General features: G+C 51.7%; 1 protein-coding gene across 1 annotated transcript in view; it reads right to left on the bottom strand.

The window, feature by feature from the left end:
* Positions 1-19,383, bottom strand: part of LOC123770451 (piwi-like protein Siwi) — a 54,993-nt gene that overhangs the window by 18,859 nt on the left and 16,751 nt on the right. The window contains exons 7-13 of the mRNA XM_069301839.1: positions 17,591-17,738; positions 15,901-16,056; positions 15,276-15,524; positions 13,605-13,755; positions 9,842-9,983; positions 5,359-5,515; positions 4,412-4,531 (exon numbers count right to left, since the gene is read on the bottom strand). Of these exons, the coding sequence (XP_069157940.1) occupies positions 4,412-4,531; positions 5,359-5,515; positions 9,842-9,983; positions 13,605-13,755; positions 15,276-15,524; positions 15,901-16,056; positions 17,591-17,738 (1,123 nt within the window). The remainder of the gene's footprint in view (positions 1-4,411; positions 4,532-5,358; positions 5,516-9,841; positions 9,984-13,604; positions 13,756-15,275; positions 15,525-15,900; positions 16,057-17,590; positions 17,739-19,383) is intronic.

Consider the following 19,383-nt stretch of genomic DNA (forward strand, 5'->3'; position numbering starts at 1 on the left):
GAGTCACACAAGGAGAGTCACACAAGAAGAGTCACACAAGGAGAGTCACACAAGGAGAGTCACACAAGGAGAGTCACACAAGGAGAGTCACACAAGGAGAGTCACACAAGGAGAGTCACAAAGAAGAGTCACACAAGAAGAGTCAAACAGGAAGAGTCACACAAGGAGAGTCACACAAGAAGAGTCACACAAGAAGAGTCAAACAGGAAGAGTCACACAAGAAGAGACACACAAGAAGAGTCACACAAGAAGAGTCACACAAGAAGAGTCACACAAGGAGAGTTACACAAGGAGAGTCACACAGGAAGAGTCACACAGGAAGAGTCACACAAGGAGAGTCACACAAGAAGAGTTACACAAGGAGAGTCACACAGGAAGAGTCACACAGGAAGAGTCACACAGGAAGAGTCACACAAGGAGAGTCACACAGGAAGTAACCCAAGGAGAGTCACACAAGAAGAGTCAAACAGGAAGAGTCACACAAGAAGATTCACACATAAGCTGCCCCAAGACAGGATAAAGCTGCCCCAAGACAGGATAAAGCTGCCAAAAGACGGGATAAAGCTGCCCCAAAACAGGATAAAGCTGCCCCAAAACAGGATAAAGCTGCCCCAAAACAGGATAAAGCTACCCCAGGACAGGATAAAGCTACCCCAGGACAGGATAAAGCTGCCCCAAGACAGGATAAAGCTGCCCCAAGACAGGATAAAGCTGCCCCAAGACAGGATAAAGCTGCCCCAAAACAGGATAAAGCTACCCCAGGACAGGATAAAGCTGCCCCAAGACAGGATAAAGCTGCCCCAAGACAGGATAAAGCTGCCCCAAGACAGGATAAAGCTGCCCCAAGACAGGATAAAGCTGCCCCAAGACAGGATAAAGCTACCCCAAGACAGGATAAAGCTACCCCAAGACAGGATAAAGCTGCCCCAAGACAGGATAAAGCTGCCCCAAAACAGGATAAAGCTACCCCAGGACAGGATAAAGCTGCCCCAAGACAGGATAAAGCTGCCCCAAGACAGGATAAAGCTGCCCCAAGACAGGATAAAGCTGCCCCAAGACAGGATAAAGCTGCCCCAAGACAGGATAAAGCTACCCCAAGACAGGATAAAGCTACCCCAAGACAGGATAAAGCTGCCCCAAGACAGGATAAAGCTACCCCAAGACAGGATAAAGCTGCCCCAAGACAGGATAAAGCTGCCCCAAAACAGGATAAAGCTACCCCAGGACAGGATAAAGCTGCCCCAAGACAGGATAAAGCTGCCCCAAGACAGGATAAAGCTGCCCCAAGACAGGATAAAGCTGCCCCAAGACAGGATAAAGCTGCCCCAAGACAGGATAAAGCTACCCCAAGACAGGATAAAGCTACCCCAAAACAGGATAAAGCTGCCCCAAGACAGGATAAAGCTACCCCAAGACAGGATAAAGCTACCCAAAACAGGATAAAGCTGCCTCAAGACAGGATAAAGCTACCCCAAGACAGGATAAAGCTGCCCCAAGACAGGATAAAGCTGCCCCAAGACAGGATAAAGCTGCCCCAAGACAGGATAAAGCTGCCCCAAGACAGGATAAAGCTACCCAAAACAGGATAAAGCTGCCCCAAGACAGGATAAAGCTGCCCCAAGACAGGATAAAGCTGCCCCAAGACAGGATAAAGCTACCCCAAGACAGGATAAAGCTACCCAAAACAGGATAAAGCTACCCCAAGACAGGATAAAGCTGCCCCAAGACAGGATAAAGCTACCCAAAACAGGATTAAGCTACCCCAAGACAGGATAAAGCTACCCCAAGACAGGATAAAGCTGCCCCAAGACAGGATAAAGCTTCCCCAAGACAGGATAAAGCTGCCCCAAGACAGGATAAAGCTGCCCCAAGACAGGATAAAGCTACCCAAAACAGGATAAAGCTGCCCCAAGACAGGATAAAGCTGCCCCAAGACAGGATAAAGCTGCCCCAAGACAGGATAAAGCTACCCCAAGACAGGATAAAGCTACCCCAAGACAGGATAAAGCTACCCCAAAACAGGATAAAGCTGCCCCAAGACAGGATAAAGCTACCCGAAGACAGGATAAAGCTACCCAAAAAAGGATAAAGCTGCCCCAAGACAGGATAAAGCTACCCCAAGACAGGATAAAGCTGCCCCAAGACAGGATAAAGCTGCCCCAAGACAGGATAAAGCTGCCCCAAGACAGGATAAAGTGCCCCAAGACAGGATAAAGCTACCCAAAACAGGATAAAGCTGCCCCAAGACAGGATAAAGCTGCCCCAAGACAGGATAAAGCTGCCCCAAGACAGGATAAAGCTACCCCAAGACAGGATAAAGCTGCCCCAAGACAGGATAAAGCTACCCAAAACAGGATAAAGCTACCCAAAACAGGATAAAGCTACCCCAAGACAGGATAAAGCTACCCAAAACAGGATAAAGCTACCCCAAGACAGGATAAAGCTGCCCCAAGACAGGATAAAGCTACCCCAAGACAGGATAAAGCTGCCCCAAGACAGGATAAAGCTACCCAAAACAGGATAAAGCTGCCCCAAGACAGGATAAAGCTGCCCCAAGACAGGATAAAGCTGCCCCAAGACAGGATAAAGCTGCCCCAAGACAGGATAAAGCTGCCCCAAGACAGGATAAAGCTGCCCCAAGACAGGATAAAGCTGCCCCAAGACAGGATAAAGCTACCCCAAGACAGGATAAAGCTGCCCCAAGGCAGGATAAAGCTACCCAAGACAGGATAAAGCTGCCCCAAGACAGGATAAAGCTGCCCCAAGACAGGATAAAGCTACCCAAAACAGGATAAAGCTGCCCCAAGACAGGATAAAGCTGCCCCAAGACAGGATTAAGCTGCCCCAAGACAGGATAAAGCTACCCCAAGACAGGATAGAGCTACCCCAAGACAGGATAAAGCTACCCCAAAACAGGATAAAGCTGCCCCAAGACAGGATAAAGCTACCCGAAGACAGGATAAAGCTACCCAAAACAGGATAAAGCTGCCCCAAGACAGGATAAAGCTACCCCAAGACAGGATAAAGCTGCCCCAAGACAGGATAAAGCTGCCCCAAGACAGGATAAAGCTGCCCCAAGACAGGATAAAGTGCCCCAAGACAGGATAAAGCTACCCAAAACAGGATAAAGCTGCCCCAAGACAGGATAAAGCTGCCCCAAGACAGGATAAAGCTGCCCCAAGACAGGATAAAGCTACCCCAAGACAGGATAAAGCTGCCCCAAGACAGGATAAAGCTACCCAAAACAGGATAAAGCTACCCAAAACAGGATAAAGCTACCCCAAGACAGGATAAAGCTACCCAAAACAGGATAAAGCTACCTAAAGACAGGATAAAGCTGCCCCAAGACAGGATAAAGCTACCCCAAGACAGGATAAAGCTGCCCCAAGACAGGATAAAGCTACCCAAAACAGGATAAAGCTGCCCCAAGACAGGATAAAGCTGCCCCAAGACAGGATAAAGCTGCCCCAAGACAGGATAAAGCTACCCCAAGACAGGATAAATCTGCCCCAAGACAGGATAAAGCTGCCCCAAGACAGGATAAAGCTGCCCCAAGACAGGATAAAGCTACCCCAAGACAGGATAAAGCTGCCCCAAGACAGGATAAAGCTACCCAAGACAGGATAAAGCTGCCCCAAGACAGGATAAAGCTGCCCCAAGACAGGATAAAGCTGCCCCAAGACAGGATAAAGGTGCCCCAAGACAGGATAAAGCTGCCCCAAGACAGGATAAAGCTGCCCCAAGACAGGATAAAGCTACCCCAAGACAGGATAAAGCTGCCCCAAGACAGGATAAAGCTGCCCCAAGACAGGATAAAGCTGCCCCAAGACAGGATAAAGCTGCCCCAAGACAGGATAAAGCTGCCCCAAGACAGGATAAAGCTGCCCCAAGACAGGATAAAGCTGCCCCAAGACAGGATAAAGCTGCCCCAAGACAGGATAAAGCTGCCCCAAGACAGGATAAAGCTGCCCCAAGACAGGATAAAGCTACCCCAAGACAGGATAAAGCTGCCCCAAGACAGGATAAAGCTACTCCAAGACAGGATAAAGCTGCCCCAAGACAGGATAAAGCTGCCCTAAGACAGGATAAAGCTGCCCCAAGACAGGATAAAGCTGCCCCAAGACAGGATAAAGCTACTCCAAGACAGGATAAAGCTGCCCCAAGACAGGATAAAGCTGCCCCAAGACAGGATAAAGCTGCCCCAAGACAGGATAAAGCTGCCCCAAGACAGGATAAAGCTGCCCCAAGACAGGATAAAGCTGCCCCAAGACAGGATAAAGCTGCCCCAAGACAGGATAAAGCTACTCCAAGACAGGATAAAGCTGCCCCAAGACAGGATAAAGCTGCCCCAAGACAGGATAAAGCTGCCCCAAGACAGGATAAAGCTGCCCCAAGACAGGATAAAGCTAACCTGGAATGGGATCTGGACGTTCCAGGCCTCGCCTCCCAACTTGCAGTTGATCTGGATAGCGATCTTGGTTATAATACTCATCATCCTGCCCTTGTTCTGCAGACTCCTTCCTAACACCATCTGTGCAGGAGTATCAGGCTGGTTATACCCCAGGATGAGTGGAGATGAGTGTACCCCACATACCCTCCCTCACCCCCTACATACCCCTCCCTCATCCCTATATACCCTTCCTCACTCCCATATATCCCTCCCTCACCCCCCACATACCCGTCCCTAATCCCTACATACCCTCCCTCACCCCCACACATCCGTCCCTCACCCCCACATACCCACCCCTCACCCCCCACATTCCCTCCTCCCACCTTCCACATACCCTCCTTCACCTTCACATACCCTCCCTCACCCCCACATACCCACCCTTACCCCCACATACCCTCCCTCACCTCCACATACCCTCCCTCACCCCCACATACCCACCCTTACCCCCACATACCCTCCCTCACCCCCACATACCCTCCCTCACCCCCACATACCCACCCTCAACCCACATACCCTCCCTCACCCCTACATACCCTCCCTCACCCCTACATACCCTCCCTCACCCCTACATACCCTCCCTCACTCCCACATACCCCTCCCTCACCCCTACATACCCTCCCTCACCCCTACATACCCTCCCTCACCCCTACATACCCTCCCTCACCCCCACATACCCTCCCTCACCCCTACATACCCTCCCTCACCCCCACATACCCCTCCCTCACCTCCACATACCCTCCCTCACCCCTACATACCCTCCCTCAACCCCCCACATACCCCTCCCTCACCTCCACATACCCTCCCTCACCCCTACATACCCTTCCTCACCCCCACATACCCACCCTCAACCCACATACCCTCCTCCACCTCCCACATACCCTCCTCCACCTCCCACATACCCTCCTCACCTGCGAGGGCACGCCCATGGCCACCGAGGCGTGCTTCTTGACGGCGGCGTATCTGTCCAGCTTGGAGTTGGGGAGGACGCAGAGCACCAGCTGCACGCCCTCGTGCCGCCCCACCGCTCGCACGTACTCCTGGACCAGGTCCTGGTACACGCACTCCCTGTCGGGACACGTGCACTCTTGTTTAGGGGCTGGGGGGGGGGGGCTGAGGGAGGTGTGGGGCTTGGGGGGGGGGCTGAGGGAGGTGTGGGGGCTTGGGGGGGGGGGTGTTGGGGCTGGGGGAGGTGTGGGGGCTGGGGGGGGTTGGGGGGTGAGGGGGCTGGGGGTGTGTGGGGGGGCTGGTGGGGTTGGGGGGTTAGGAGGGCTGGGGGGAGGTGTCTGGCTGGGGATAGGGGACAGTCACAGAGCCTAACTATATAACATACTAAGAAACATCATCTCTCTGAACATGTCGACTCGTTGAACAATTTTGGCTGGGCCACCACCAGACATTCGCAGTTTTGGCTGGGCCACCACCAGACACTCACAGTTTTGGCTGGGCCACCACCAGACACAGTTATGGCTGGGCCACCACCAGACACAGTTTTGGCTGGGCCACCACCAGACACAGTTATGGCTGGGCCACCACCAGACACTCACAGTTTTGGCTGGGCCACCACCAGACACAGTTATGGCTGGGCCACCACCAGACACTCACAGTTTTGGCTGGGCCACCACCAGACACAGTTATGGCTGGGCCACCACCAGACACTCACAGTTTTGGCTGGGCCACCACCAGACACTCACAGTTTTGGCTGGGCCACCACCAGACACAGTTATGGCTGGGCCACCACCAGACACAGTTTTGGCTGGGCCACCACCAGACACTCACAGTTTTGGCTGGGCCACCACCAGACACTCACAGTTTTGGCTGGGCCACCACCAGACACTCACAGTTTTGGCTGGGCCACCACCAGACACTCACAGTTTTGGCTGGGCCACCACCAGACACTCACAGTTTTGGCTGGGCCACCACCAGACACTCACAGTTTTGGCTGGGCCACCACCAGACACTCACAGTTATGGCTGGGCCACCACCAGACACTCACAGTTTTGGCTGGGCCACCACCAGACACAGTTATGGCTGGGCCACCACCAGACACAGTTATGGCTGGGCCACCACCAGACACTCACAGTTTTGGCTGGGCCACCACCAGACACTCACAGTTTTGGCTGGGCCACCACAAGACACTTACAGTTTTGGCTGGGCCACCACCAGACACTCACAGTTTTGGCTGGGCCACCACCAGACACTCACAGTTTTGGCTGGGCCACCACCAGACACTTACAGTTTTGGCTGGGCCACCACCAGACACTCACAGTTTTGGCTGGGCCACCACCAGACACTCACAGTTTTGGCTGGGCCACCACCAGACACTCACAGTTTTGGCTGGGCCACCACCAGACACTCACAGTTTTGGCTGGGCCACCACCAGACACTCACAGTTTTGGCTGGGCCACCACCAGACACTCACAGTTTTGGCTGGGCCACTACCAGACACTCACAGTTTTGGCTGGGCCACCACCAGACACTCACAGTTTTGGCTGGGCCACCACCAGACACTCACAGTTTTGGCTGGGCCACCACCAGACACTTACAGTTTTGGCTGGGCCACCACCAGACACTCACAGTTTTGGCTGGGCCACCACCAGACACAGTTTTGGCTGGGCCGCCACCAGACACAGTTTTGGCTGGGCCACCACCAGACACAGTTTTGGCTGGGCCACCACCAGACACTCACAGTTATGGCTGGGCCACCACCAGACACTCACAGTTTTGGCTGGGCCACCACCAGACACTCACAGTTATGGCTGGGCCACCACCAGACACTCACAGTTTTGGCTGGGCCACCACCAGACACTCACAGTTTTGGCTGTGCCACCACCAGACACTCACAGTTTTGGCTGGGCCACCACCAGACACTCACAGTTTTGGCTGGGCCACCACCAGACACTCACAGTTTTGGCTGGGCCACCACCAGACACTCACAGTTTTGGCTGGGCCACCACCAGACACTTACAGTTTTGGCTGGGCCACCACCAGACACTCACAGTTTTGGCTGGGCCACCACCAGACACAGTTTTGGCTGGGCCGCCACCAGACACAGTTTTGGCTGGGCCACCACCAGACACAGTTTTGGCTGGGCCACCACCAGACACTCACAGTTATGGCTGGGCCACCACCAGACACTCACAGTTTTGGCTGGGCCACCACCAGACACTCACAGTTATGGCTGGGCCACCACCAGACACAGTTTTGGCTGGGCCACCACCAGACACTCACAGTTATGGCTGGGCCACCACCAGACATTCACAGTTTTGGCTGGGCCACCACCAGACACTCACAGTTTTGGCTGGGCCACCACCAGACACTCACAGTTTTGGCTGGGCCGCCACCAGACACAGTTTTGGCTGGGCCACCACCAGACACTCACAGTTATGGCTGGGCCACCACCAGACACTCACAGTTTTGGCTGGGCCACCACCAGACACAGTTATGGCTGGGCCACCACCAGACACTCACAGTTTTGGCTGGGCCACCACCAGACACAGTTATGGCTGGGCCACCACCAGACACAGTTATGGCTGGGCCACCACCAGACACTCACAGTTTTGGCTGGGCCACCACCAGACACAGTTATGGCTGGGCCACCACCAGACACTCACAGTTTTGGCTGGGCCACCACCAGACACTCACAGTTTTGGCTGGGCCACCACCAGACACTCACAGTTTTGGCTGGGCCACCACCAGACACAGTTTTGGCTGGGCCACCACCAGACACAGTTTTGGCTGGGCCACCACCAGACACAGTTATGGCTGGGCCACCACCAGACACAGTTATGGCTGGGCCACCACCAGACACTCACAGTTTTGGCTGGGCCACCACCAGACACAGTTATGGCTGGGCCACCACCAGACACTCACAGTTTTGGCTGGGCCACCACCAGACACTCACAGTTTTGGCTGGGCCACCACCAGACACTCACAGTTTTGGCTGGGCCACCACCAGACACAGTTTTGGCTGGGCCACCACCAGACACAGTTTTGGCTGGGCCACCACCAGACACTCACAGTTTTGGCTGGGTCACTACCAGACACTCACAGTTTTGGCTGGGCCACCACCAGACACTCACAGTTTTGGCTGGGCCACCACCAGACACAGTTATGGCTGGGCCACCACCAGACACTCACAGTTTTGGCTGGGCCACCACCAGACACTCACAGTTTTGGCTGGGCCACCACCAGACACTCACAGTTTTGGCTGGGCCACCACCAGACACTCACAGTTTTGGCTGGGCCACCACCAGACACTCACAGTTATGGCTGGGCCACCACCAGACACTCACAGTTTTGGCTGGGCCACCACCAGACACTCACAGTTTTGGCTGGGCCACCACCAGACACTCACAGTTTTGGCTGGGCCACCACCAGACACTCACAGTTTTGGCTGGGCCACCACCAGACACTCACAGTTTTGGCTGGGCCACCACCAGACACTCACAGTTTTGGCTGGGCCACCACCAGACACTTACAGTTTTGGCTGGGCCACCACCAGACACTCACAGTTTTGGCTGGGCCACCACCAGACACAGTTTTGGCTGGGCCGCCACCAGACACAGTTTTGGCTGGGCCACCACCAGACACAGTTTTGGCTGGGCCACCACCAGACACTCACAGTTATGGCTGGGCCACCACCAGACACTCACAGTTTTGGCTGGGCCACCACCAGACACTCACAGTTATGGCTGGGCCACCACCAGACACAGTTTTGGCTGGGCCACCACCAGACACTCACAGTTATGGCTGGGCCACCACCAGACATTCACAGTTTTGGCTGGGCCACCACCAGACACTCACAGTTTTGGCTGGGCCACCACCAGACACTCACAGTTTTGGCTGGGCCGCCACCAGACACAGTTTTGGCTGGGCCACCACCAGACACTCACAGTTATGGCTGGGCCACCACCAGACACTCACAGTTTTGGCTGGGCCACCACCAGACACAGTTATGGCTGGGCCACCACCAGACACTCACAGTTTTGGCTGGGCCACCACCAGACACAGTTATGGCTGGGCCACCACCAGACACAGTTATGGCTGGGCCACCACCAGACACTCACAGTTTTGGCTGGGCCACCACCAGACACAGTTATGGCTGGGCCACCACCAGACACTCACAGTTTTGGCTGGGCCACCACCAGACACTCACAGTTTTGGCTGGGCCACCACCAGACACTCACAGTTTTGGCTGGGCCACCACCAGACACAGTTTTGGCTGGGCCACCACCAGACACAGTTTTGGCTGGGCCACCACCAGACACTCACAGTTTTGGCTGGGCCGCCACCAGACACTCACAGTTTTGGCTGGGCCGCCACCAGACACTCACAGTTTTGGCTGGGCCGCCACCAGACACAGTTATGGCTGGGCCACCACCAGACACTCACAGTTTTGGCTGGGCCACCGCCAGATTGAGGGAGCGGCCTACCCGACGGAGCCCAGAGAGCAGGTCGTCAGCCTCCTGCTTAAGCTTGGCCGGGAACACCAGCACCCAGTTGGTCAGCTTCTGACACACATTCATCGGCACATCTGGTGAGGACAGTGAGGCGTGAGGAGGCGTGAGGAGGCGTGAGGAGGGGTGAGGAAGCGTGAGGAGGCGTGAGGAGGGGTGAGGGGCGAGGAGATGGAAATATTGCCTTTATAAAATATTAGTCTAAATTTCAATCATCTGGCAGAAACATTATATATGATTTAATTTTGCTGAGAGTTAATGTGTTGGGTTCTGTTGATGTTCTTGGTGTACTATTGCTCTCAGACAGCTTATAGGTAATCCAAGGTTATACTCAATGTCTCCTTTAAAGGCACATTCTCTGGCTAACTCATATTGAATACAAATAATGGGAAATTTGTTGAGTATATTGATTCGGTAACTGGCCACCAGAGGGGGCGGTCATGCTTACGTGTTGCTCCTCAGTTGACGACCGAGGCGTGGAGTCGGTGGATGTCTGAGTCTGTCCCGTGCCCTGTGTGGTACCCTGGATGGGGTCTGTTGTTCCATGATAGGGTCGCCTTTGTCTGAACTTTAGCGGACGTCTTCAGCTGGACTTGAGTTTTCTACGCCGGTAGATCATACAGCGGTTGGTATTGCGTTAGTGGAGGCGCTCAGTGTAACGTTGGCGAATTTGGTGGGAGTGCAGATAATTCAAGACCGCCGTGTGGTGGTCAGATTTATATGACAAGATGTGTTCCCGATGTTCCACGATCAGTGTGAGGGTTGCTCTTTCCCTCCGCCTGATGGAGCTGGCACTGTATGGGTGGTCAACTTGAGTGTGCAATTGACGTACGTGGCGGTGCGTGGTGCCCTGTTTGAAATGACGGTGGGGTGTTGGGGAAGGTGTTAAGTGTGTGGGTGAATAGAGTCTCTGTTGGCTGCTCCCAGATGCATGCGGAGAGCCGGTGGAGCGTCCTGTGCTACCAAGGCTCGCCGGTCTGCTGGTGTGTGTGTGGTTGAGGATACGCCTGCGGGGCTGTGTGTGTGTGGTTGAGGATACGCCTGCGGGGCTGTGTGTGCAGCTGAATGTGGCGGTACACAGTGTGCCGGCTGTTGTGGTGGTGGAGCAGCTCCCTAGGAGACGTCCACCATCTGCTTTGGAAAGGAGATCTGGTCAACATGTTCCGCCAGTGGGGCCTCTAGAGGTGAGGGTGTCCCTCTCGTCTCTGGAGGCGTCTCCGGCTGCCTTGCCAATGAAAGCTGTGCGTCCCCCCATGACGAGTTCAAGAAGCGTTGGGTCTGGCTCCGCTGGTGCCAGAGCAGAGGCGGAGGAGAAAAGCTGCCTGGATGCGTTCCCATGATTGTGTGGAACAAGTGAAGGTTAGCGGGGTGTGGTGGATGAGACTGTTTGTAGCAGAGTCGGAATGTGGTGAGATAGGTCCCTCCCTGGTACTGGCCTGGGGGCCCTCCTGTTTGGGTGGGTCGAGCTGTGAGGGTTCCGACTGGTGCCGATGGCCGTGATTGGCGTTTGGTATTGAAGATCAGGCTTGTCGATCCTTCCCTAGGGAACTCCCCTTCTTCGAAGCTATTCAGGGTTCAACGAGAGTATCCGTCACCGTCAGGGCGCCCAGACTTGGTTTTTTGGAGCTATGACTTCGCTTGAGCTAGCGTGTGTGTGTGTGTGTATTCTTCTCCGTTTGTTGCTTGCCTTGAATGTCTTGTGTGTGGTTTCTTGCTATATTCCGTGTGAGTTTGTCCTGTTGCGAGGGGCGAAGGAATATCGATCCCCTTCTTGCTTGATTCGACTAAACTGTGCTTTCGTAGTGTGGATGATACAGTTCTGATTTTGGAATGTGTTCATTCCGTTCTTGTGCTTGCCACTCTTCTGACCGCGGTCAGTTCTATTTTATCTTTTTACACTTTTCCTTGTTGTGGCTTATTGTGTGTTATATGTGTTTTCTTTTTCCGTTACATTTTTCCATGGCTTTCTGTGTTTTTTTTGTCCGTGTCCCTAGTTGGGACTTATTTTGGTATATTTTCCATATATTTTCTAGGTCAGGTGGTGGTACCGGCCTCTGTTTGTTGAGGGCCTTTGTGTGTGTGTTTATTTTCTTTTGTGTATTATGTATTTACGTGTTGTGTGGGCCTGGTTCTGTCTTTGCAGTGCCTTAACAGTGTCTTACTAGAGTAGTTCTGTTCCCCTTTTATGCGCGCATTTGCACTGTGCCCTGGCCCCAGATTCACGAAAGCACTTACGCAAGCACTTACGAACGTGTACATCTTTCCTCAATCTTTGACGGCTTTAGTTACATTTATTAAACAGTTTACAAGCATGAAAACTTGCCAATCAACTGTTGTTATTGTTATAAACAGCCTCCTGGTGCTTCGGTGCTCATTAACTGTTTAATAATTGTAAACAAAGCCGCTAAAAATTGAGAAAAGATGTATAGGTTCGTAAGTGCTTGCTTAAGTACTTTCGTGAATCTGGTCCCTGGTTCGAGTACTGGTATTTCCATGGTGTTATATTGTTATGTCTTTGTTTGGTGTATATGTTATGTATTGGAATGGTGCTCTGTTGCTGGTGTTGTATCCTGTGGTGTTTGGTACAGTGTTGCTGGTGTTGTATCCTGTGGTGTTTGGTACAGTGTTGCTGGTGTTGTATCCTGTGGTGTTTGGTACAGTGTTGCTGGTGTTGTATCCTGTGGTGTTTGGTACAGTGTTGCTGGTGTTGTATCCTGTGGTGTTTGGTACAGTGTTGCTGGTGTTGTATCCTGTGGTGTTTGGTACAGTGTTGCTGGTGTTGTATCCTGTGGTGTTTGGTACAGTGTTGCTGGTGTTGTATCCTGTGGTGTTTGGTACAGTGTTGCTGGTGTTGTATCCTGTGGTGTTTGGTACAGTTTTTTGTTGAGATATATACAAGAGTTGTTACATTCTTGTAGAGCCACTAGTACGCGTAGCGTTTCGGGCAAGTCCTTAATCCTATGGTCCCTGGAATACGATCCCCTGCCGCGAAGAATCGTTGTTACATCCAAGTACACATTTTACTGTTGCGTTAAACAGAGGCTACAGTTAAGGAATTGCGCCCAGTAAATCCTCCCCGGCCAGGATACGAACCCATGACATAGCGCTCGCGGAACGCCAGGCGAGTGCCTTACCACTACACCACGGAGACTGAGTTCTGGTGCTTTAGTATCTTGCATTTTATTTGTATTTATATGGAATTTTATAATAAAGAAAAAATCATCAGCTCTATCATGCACTCTGAGGTACAGTAAAATCGACACCAGTAATTCAATCAATCATCATACTATCATACAAAGACCAATCACGTAGAAACTAGTGCCGACCATTAATAAGAGTGAGTAAATATATATTAAGCTCCAGGCCAAGCACAACAGTCTCCGCTGTGTTTGTGGGACGATCAGAGGCGCGTCGCACCCCCATATGGGTCAATAGGTACTCCATATAGGTTCCTATTGACCTACTCCAGGATTATGGGGCAAGATGTGGTGGCCACCGAGGAGGCCTGGTCGACGACCGGGCCGCGGGGACGCTAAACCCCCGGAAACACCTCAAGGTAACCTCAAGGCTCGGGGGGTAGAAATAGCCTAAGCTACTCTATCCCTTTGAGATGTATTTATTGCTTATCTCAATAAACATACTTGAACTTGAACCTCAAGGTAGCCACTCACCCTTAGTGTGTACTTAAATGCGCTCACCTTTGACGTTCTTGTACCAGTCGGCCTCTTTGGTGTCGTAGGTGAAGGTGCGTCCGCCCTGGGTGATGACCTCTCCTGGCAGGACTCGTCCCCGCACCTGACACAGTGTTTGGGAGAACCGCAGACCCCACTCTTGCAGCTCCGCCCTCACCTGCGACAGTGACACCGGAGTAGGAGCTGGGGCTATCACAGAGCCATCACATCACAGAACCATCACATCACAGAGCCATCACATTACAGAGCCATCACATTACAGAGCCATTACATTATAGAGCCATCACATCACAGAGCCACCACATCACAGTCCACCATCACGTCACAGAGCCATCACATCACAGAACCATCACATCACAGTCCACCATCACGTCACAAAGCCATCACATTACAGAGCCATCACATCACAGAGCAGAGCCATCACATTACAGAGCCATCACATTACAGAGCCATAACATCACATAGCTATCACATCACAGAGCCACCACATCACAGAGCCATCACATCACAGAGCCATCACATCACAGAGCCACCACATCACAGAGCCATCACATCACAGAGCCATCACATCACAGAGCCATCACATCACAGAGCCATCACATCACAGAGCCATCACATCACAGAGCCATCACATTACAAAGCCATCACATTACAGAGCCATCACATCACATCACAGAGCTATCACATCACAGAGCCACCACATCACAGAGCCACCACATCACAGAGCCATCACATCACAGAGCCACCACATCACAGAGCCATCACATTACAGAGCCATAACATCACAGAGCCATCACATCACAGAGCCATCACATCACAGAGCTATCACATCACAGAGCCATCACATCACAGAGCCATCACATCACAGAGCTATCACATCACAGAGCCATCACAGTCCACCATCACATCACAGAGCCATCACATCACAGAGCCATCACATTACAGAGCCATCACATCACAGAGCCATCACATCACAGAGTCATCACATTACAGAGCCATCACATCACAGAGCCATCACATTACAGAGCCATCACATCACAGAGCCATCACATCACAGAGCCATTACATCACAGAGCTATAACATGACAGAGCCATCACATCACAGAGCCATCACGTCACAGAGCCATCACATCACAGAGCCATCACATCACAGAGCCATCACATCACAAAGCTATCACATCACAGAGTCATCACATCACAGAGCCATCACATCACAGAGCCATCACATTACAGAGCCGTCACATCACAGAGCCATCACATCACAGAGTCATCACATTACAGAGCTATCACATTACAGAGCCATCACATCACAGAGCCATCACATTACAGAGCCATCACAGTCCACCATCACATCACAGAGCCATCACATTACAGAGCCATCACATCACAGAGCCATCACATTGCAGAGCCATCACATCACAGAGCCATCACATCACAGAGCCATCACATCACAGAGCCATCACATTACAGAGCCATCACATTACAGAGCCATCACATCACAGAGCCGTCTCTATAGCTATTTTCTATTGAAACTGACCAACGTATTTTCTCTGCTCTTAATCACAAAATACTGCCTATGCAAATTATATTATATGTACTATAATTATATATCAATGCCAGGTGTCTGGAACCCTCCACTTTGAAAGGGATTTACGTAGAGGAAGATCAGTCTCACACCTGCTGGTTCTCGAAGAGCTTAGCGTTAAACTTTCTGATGGCCAACACCCTTTTGTCCGGTGCCATCCGCGTCCAGGTGGCGAAGTCCTTCATGAGGTTGTTGTCGCGACGCATTTCATCTGAGAGTCCCGTGGGCACACACAGCTCCGGGATCAGGTAGATGCTGCTTATGCCTCGACGCAAGTCCTTTTTTCTTGGTTTCGACATGAGGAGTGGTTGATGGGGGTCCCTGATGGCCACTTGGTACGTCTGGAGGGAAAGAAAGAGTTGAAGTAACTCAAAGAGTTCTTGAGAATATCCGTCACTGGGGCCAACCAATTGGACGGTCGGGGATTGTACGCCGATGTGCTGGAAGCGAGACCATCGCTCTACCGTCCAGCCCAAGTGGTTGGACATTGAGGTTTTCATTTGTTTCAGGAAGCCACCTCAGCCACACTCCCTTCACCGCCCCCGCCACCCGAACCCAGACCTCTGAAGCCCCCCACACCCACACCCGGCTTCTTTACCAGTGCCTGCTCACCCCGTCTCGGAAGGTCTCCTCACGAAGACAGTCCCCACCTCATAGACGCCACCTGCGTCACCACACCTGCATCACCACACCAGTGTCACCACACCCGCGTCTAACCTTCTGGTAGTAGTCCATGTAGGTGATGTCTTGCCCCTGGCAGGAGAACTTGCTGGCGGCGGTGGTACTCCAGGCGATGTCGTCGATCCTGTAAGTCCTCTGGTTGTAGCGGGTCATCACTACCATCCCCAGCAGCTGCTTTCCCGCCAGGAACTTCTGCACGCGCCGCCGCCGCAACAAGAAGGAAAAATGAACACGATGAGACTTCTTGTGGATGTCTTACAGGAACATAATACATGTATGTAGGTGGTAGAAATTCGAGGACAAATTATCACGAAGAAGACCTTTGAAATATTGTAGTCAAGGACATAGGTGCTCTTGCTTATGTCTTATGTTGCTTAAAGAGGGTAGTAAGCAAATGTTTATTACATATGTTTATTACATCGCGCCTTGCAATGCGCGATTTGACCACCTGCGGTCGGTCGAATTACCTTTGTACTACCGAGGCAATAGGTGTTTATCCCTGCCTATGTTGTATCATAGTCAGGGTCTACACAGGGACTTGAAAAAATGTATTAATACGGACGAAGGGAAGCAATACCATGCACAGAGTATATCTGATGGCGGTAGTATACCGTGAGCCAGATAGACTGGAATGTGGGGCAAGAAGCCTATACATTAAAAGAATGACAAGTTATGAAAATAACCCGCAGAAAGCCCTAGAGGAACTTTGGGATTTCTTTAGGGCAAGAGGCTAAAATGTCAAAATTTTAGACAAAATGTCTTTATTTCGTTCTAAAATCGGTTGTTAAGCGTTCACATGACCCTTGAGGTTAGACCCGGGGGTCAGACCATGTTACTTTGCTATGAGGTTACACCGTCTTGGTTTTCTTGGTGTAACTGCTCTGAACCTTGGTCTCTGAGGCGATTAAATTACTGAATACTATTAATTACAAGTGTTTAATAAAGTGAGTGTTTTATAAGTGTTGCTTCAAAAGTATTGTTCTCCCACAAAAGGGTTAACCAGTCACACATTATCCTACACTAACTGAATACTATTGAAGCCGCTACAAAGGGCGTTACAGCACTTAATCATCACACAACTGAACCACTTTCTCGCTGTAGTTTAGAGTCTGTTATTGTTCATATTGATGATTTGTGTTAAATGATCATGTCCGGGGTAGCTTCGGGTTCCAGAGATCCAGGCACCCACACCGTAGCTCAGATATTGATTCACAGAATAAATACGAATAAAAGTATGCGTGAATCAGATTCAACTTATATACCAGACCCTATTTAGACCCTCTCTGACCCTATCTTCTTGAGATGATTTGATTTGATTGAGATGATTTCGGGGCTTTTTAGTGTCCCCGCGGCCCGGTCCTCGACCAGGCCTCCACCCCCAGGAAGCAGCCCGTGACAGCTGACTAACACCCAGGTACCTATTTTACTGCTAGGTAACAGGGGCATAGGGTGAAAGAAACTCTGCCCATTGTTTCTCGCCGGCGCCTGGGATCGACCCCAGGACCACAGGATCACAAGTCCAGCGTGCTGTCCGCTCGGCCGACCGGCTCCGGCATGAACAAATACCATAGCCAGAACTTCGTGTTCATGGATGTTTGCTGGAGGAATGTCATTCCGCAACACAGGATAAACGATAGACTGGCCATAGCCTCGGAAAGCTATGAACAGGTCAATGCCACCCACTGTTTCCAGTGGGTGGGTGGAAACTACAGATCATCTGACTCACGAAACTGTCGGGTCTGGTGTTCTTGATGGACCTGAGGATGTCGTAGACGGTGTCCAGTCTGAGGAACTTATGGAGGATGTCCGTCACCATGAGGACTCCAGACTCATGCTGCCGGATGCTGGAGACTTGGCCCGGCCAGATGGCCACCCTAGTGGAGAAGGGAGGGACTTATCAGGAAGAAAGCGTCAAGCCATCACGTCTATATAGCACTGGGAAGGGGTCAGGAAGAGGATTTGGGATGGGACGGACGGGAAGGAATGATGCCCAACCACTTGGACGGTCGGGGATTGAACGCCGGCCTCCATGATGCGAGACCGTCGTTCTACCGTCCAGCCCCAAGTGGTTGGGGCAATATTTGACAGAGACGGAGGCTTAGTGGGGGAGAAGGAAAGCTCAAAGGGCCCCACACTGATTACAAAGCTCTACATTGCTCATAGAGCCCCACACTGCTCATAGAGCTCCACACTGCACATAGAGCCCTACTCTGCTCACAGGGATCCTGACTGCTCACAGAGCCCCACACTGCTCATAGAGCCCCACACTGCTCATAGAGCTCCACACTGCACATAGAGCCCTACTCTGCTCACAGGGATCCTGACTGCTCACAGAGCCCCACACTGCTCATAGAGCCCCACACTGCTCATAGAGCTCCACACTGCACATAGAGCCCTACTCTGCTCACAGGGATCCTGACTGCTCACAGAGCCCCTATACTGTTGGAAATAATTCCCTACATATTTCAAAAGAAATTTAACCCAAACTAATGAAATAAAATCTATGAGGATTCGTCCTCCGTTTAAATCTATAAGACTAATTATTAAATATTAATTATTAAACTGAATTCTATGAAAACTTGTCCTCAGTTATAATAATTATTTCACGTCATAGACAAAATACTATTTTGTCTTCATATTACGTACTACATAATTCATAAAACAAAATACAAAATACTGAGCAGTCTGGAACTCTGAGAGCAGTCTGGAGTTCTATGAGCAGTCTGGAGCTCTGAGAGCAGTCTGGAGTTCTTTGAGCAGTAGGGAGCATTAAGATGAGAAATGAGGGGCTCTATGAACAGTATTCTGGGGGTTAATTTAAATATATATATATATATATATATATATATATATATATATATATATATATATATATAGTAAACTTTAATATAAATTAAATAAATATTTAAATTAACCCCCAGAATACTGCTCATAGAACTCCTGAGTGCTAACAGAGTTCCAGACTGCTCATAGAGCTTCAAACTGTCCATAGAGCCCCCACAGAGCCCTTCACACTGCCCACAGAGCCCTCACACTGCCCATAGAGCCCCCACACTGCCCACAGAGCCCCCACACTGCCCACAGAGCCCCCAACACTGTCCACAGAGCCCCCACACTGCCTACAGAGCCCCCCCACACAGCCCACAGAGCCTCCCACACTACCCATAGAGCCCTCCACACTGCCCACAGAGCCCCCACACTGCCCACAGAGCCCCCAACACTGTCCACAGAGACCCCCACACAGCCCACAGAGCCTCCCGCACTACCCATAGAGCCCTCCACACTGCCCACAGAACCCTCACACTGCCCACAGAGCCCTCACACTGCTCATAGAGCCCCCACACTGCCCTCAGAGCTTTCCACACTGCCTATAGAGACCCCCCCCCAACCCTGCTCATAGAGGTTAGGTTATCTTGAGGTTATTTTGAGATGATTTCGGGGCTTTTTAGTGTCCCCGCGGCCCGGTCTTCGACCAGGCCTCCACCCCCAGGAAGCAGCCCGTGACAGCTGACTAACACC

Source organism: Procambarus clarkii, chromosome 46 (genome assembly GCF_040958095.1).
Source record: "Procambarus clarkii isolate CNS0578487 chromosome 46, FALCON_Pclarkii_2.0, whole genome shotgun sequence".
NCBI lineage: Eukaryota > Metazoa > Arthropoda > Malacostraca > Decapoda > Cambaridae > Procambarus > Procambarus clarkii.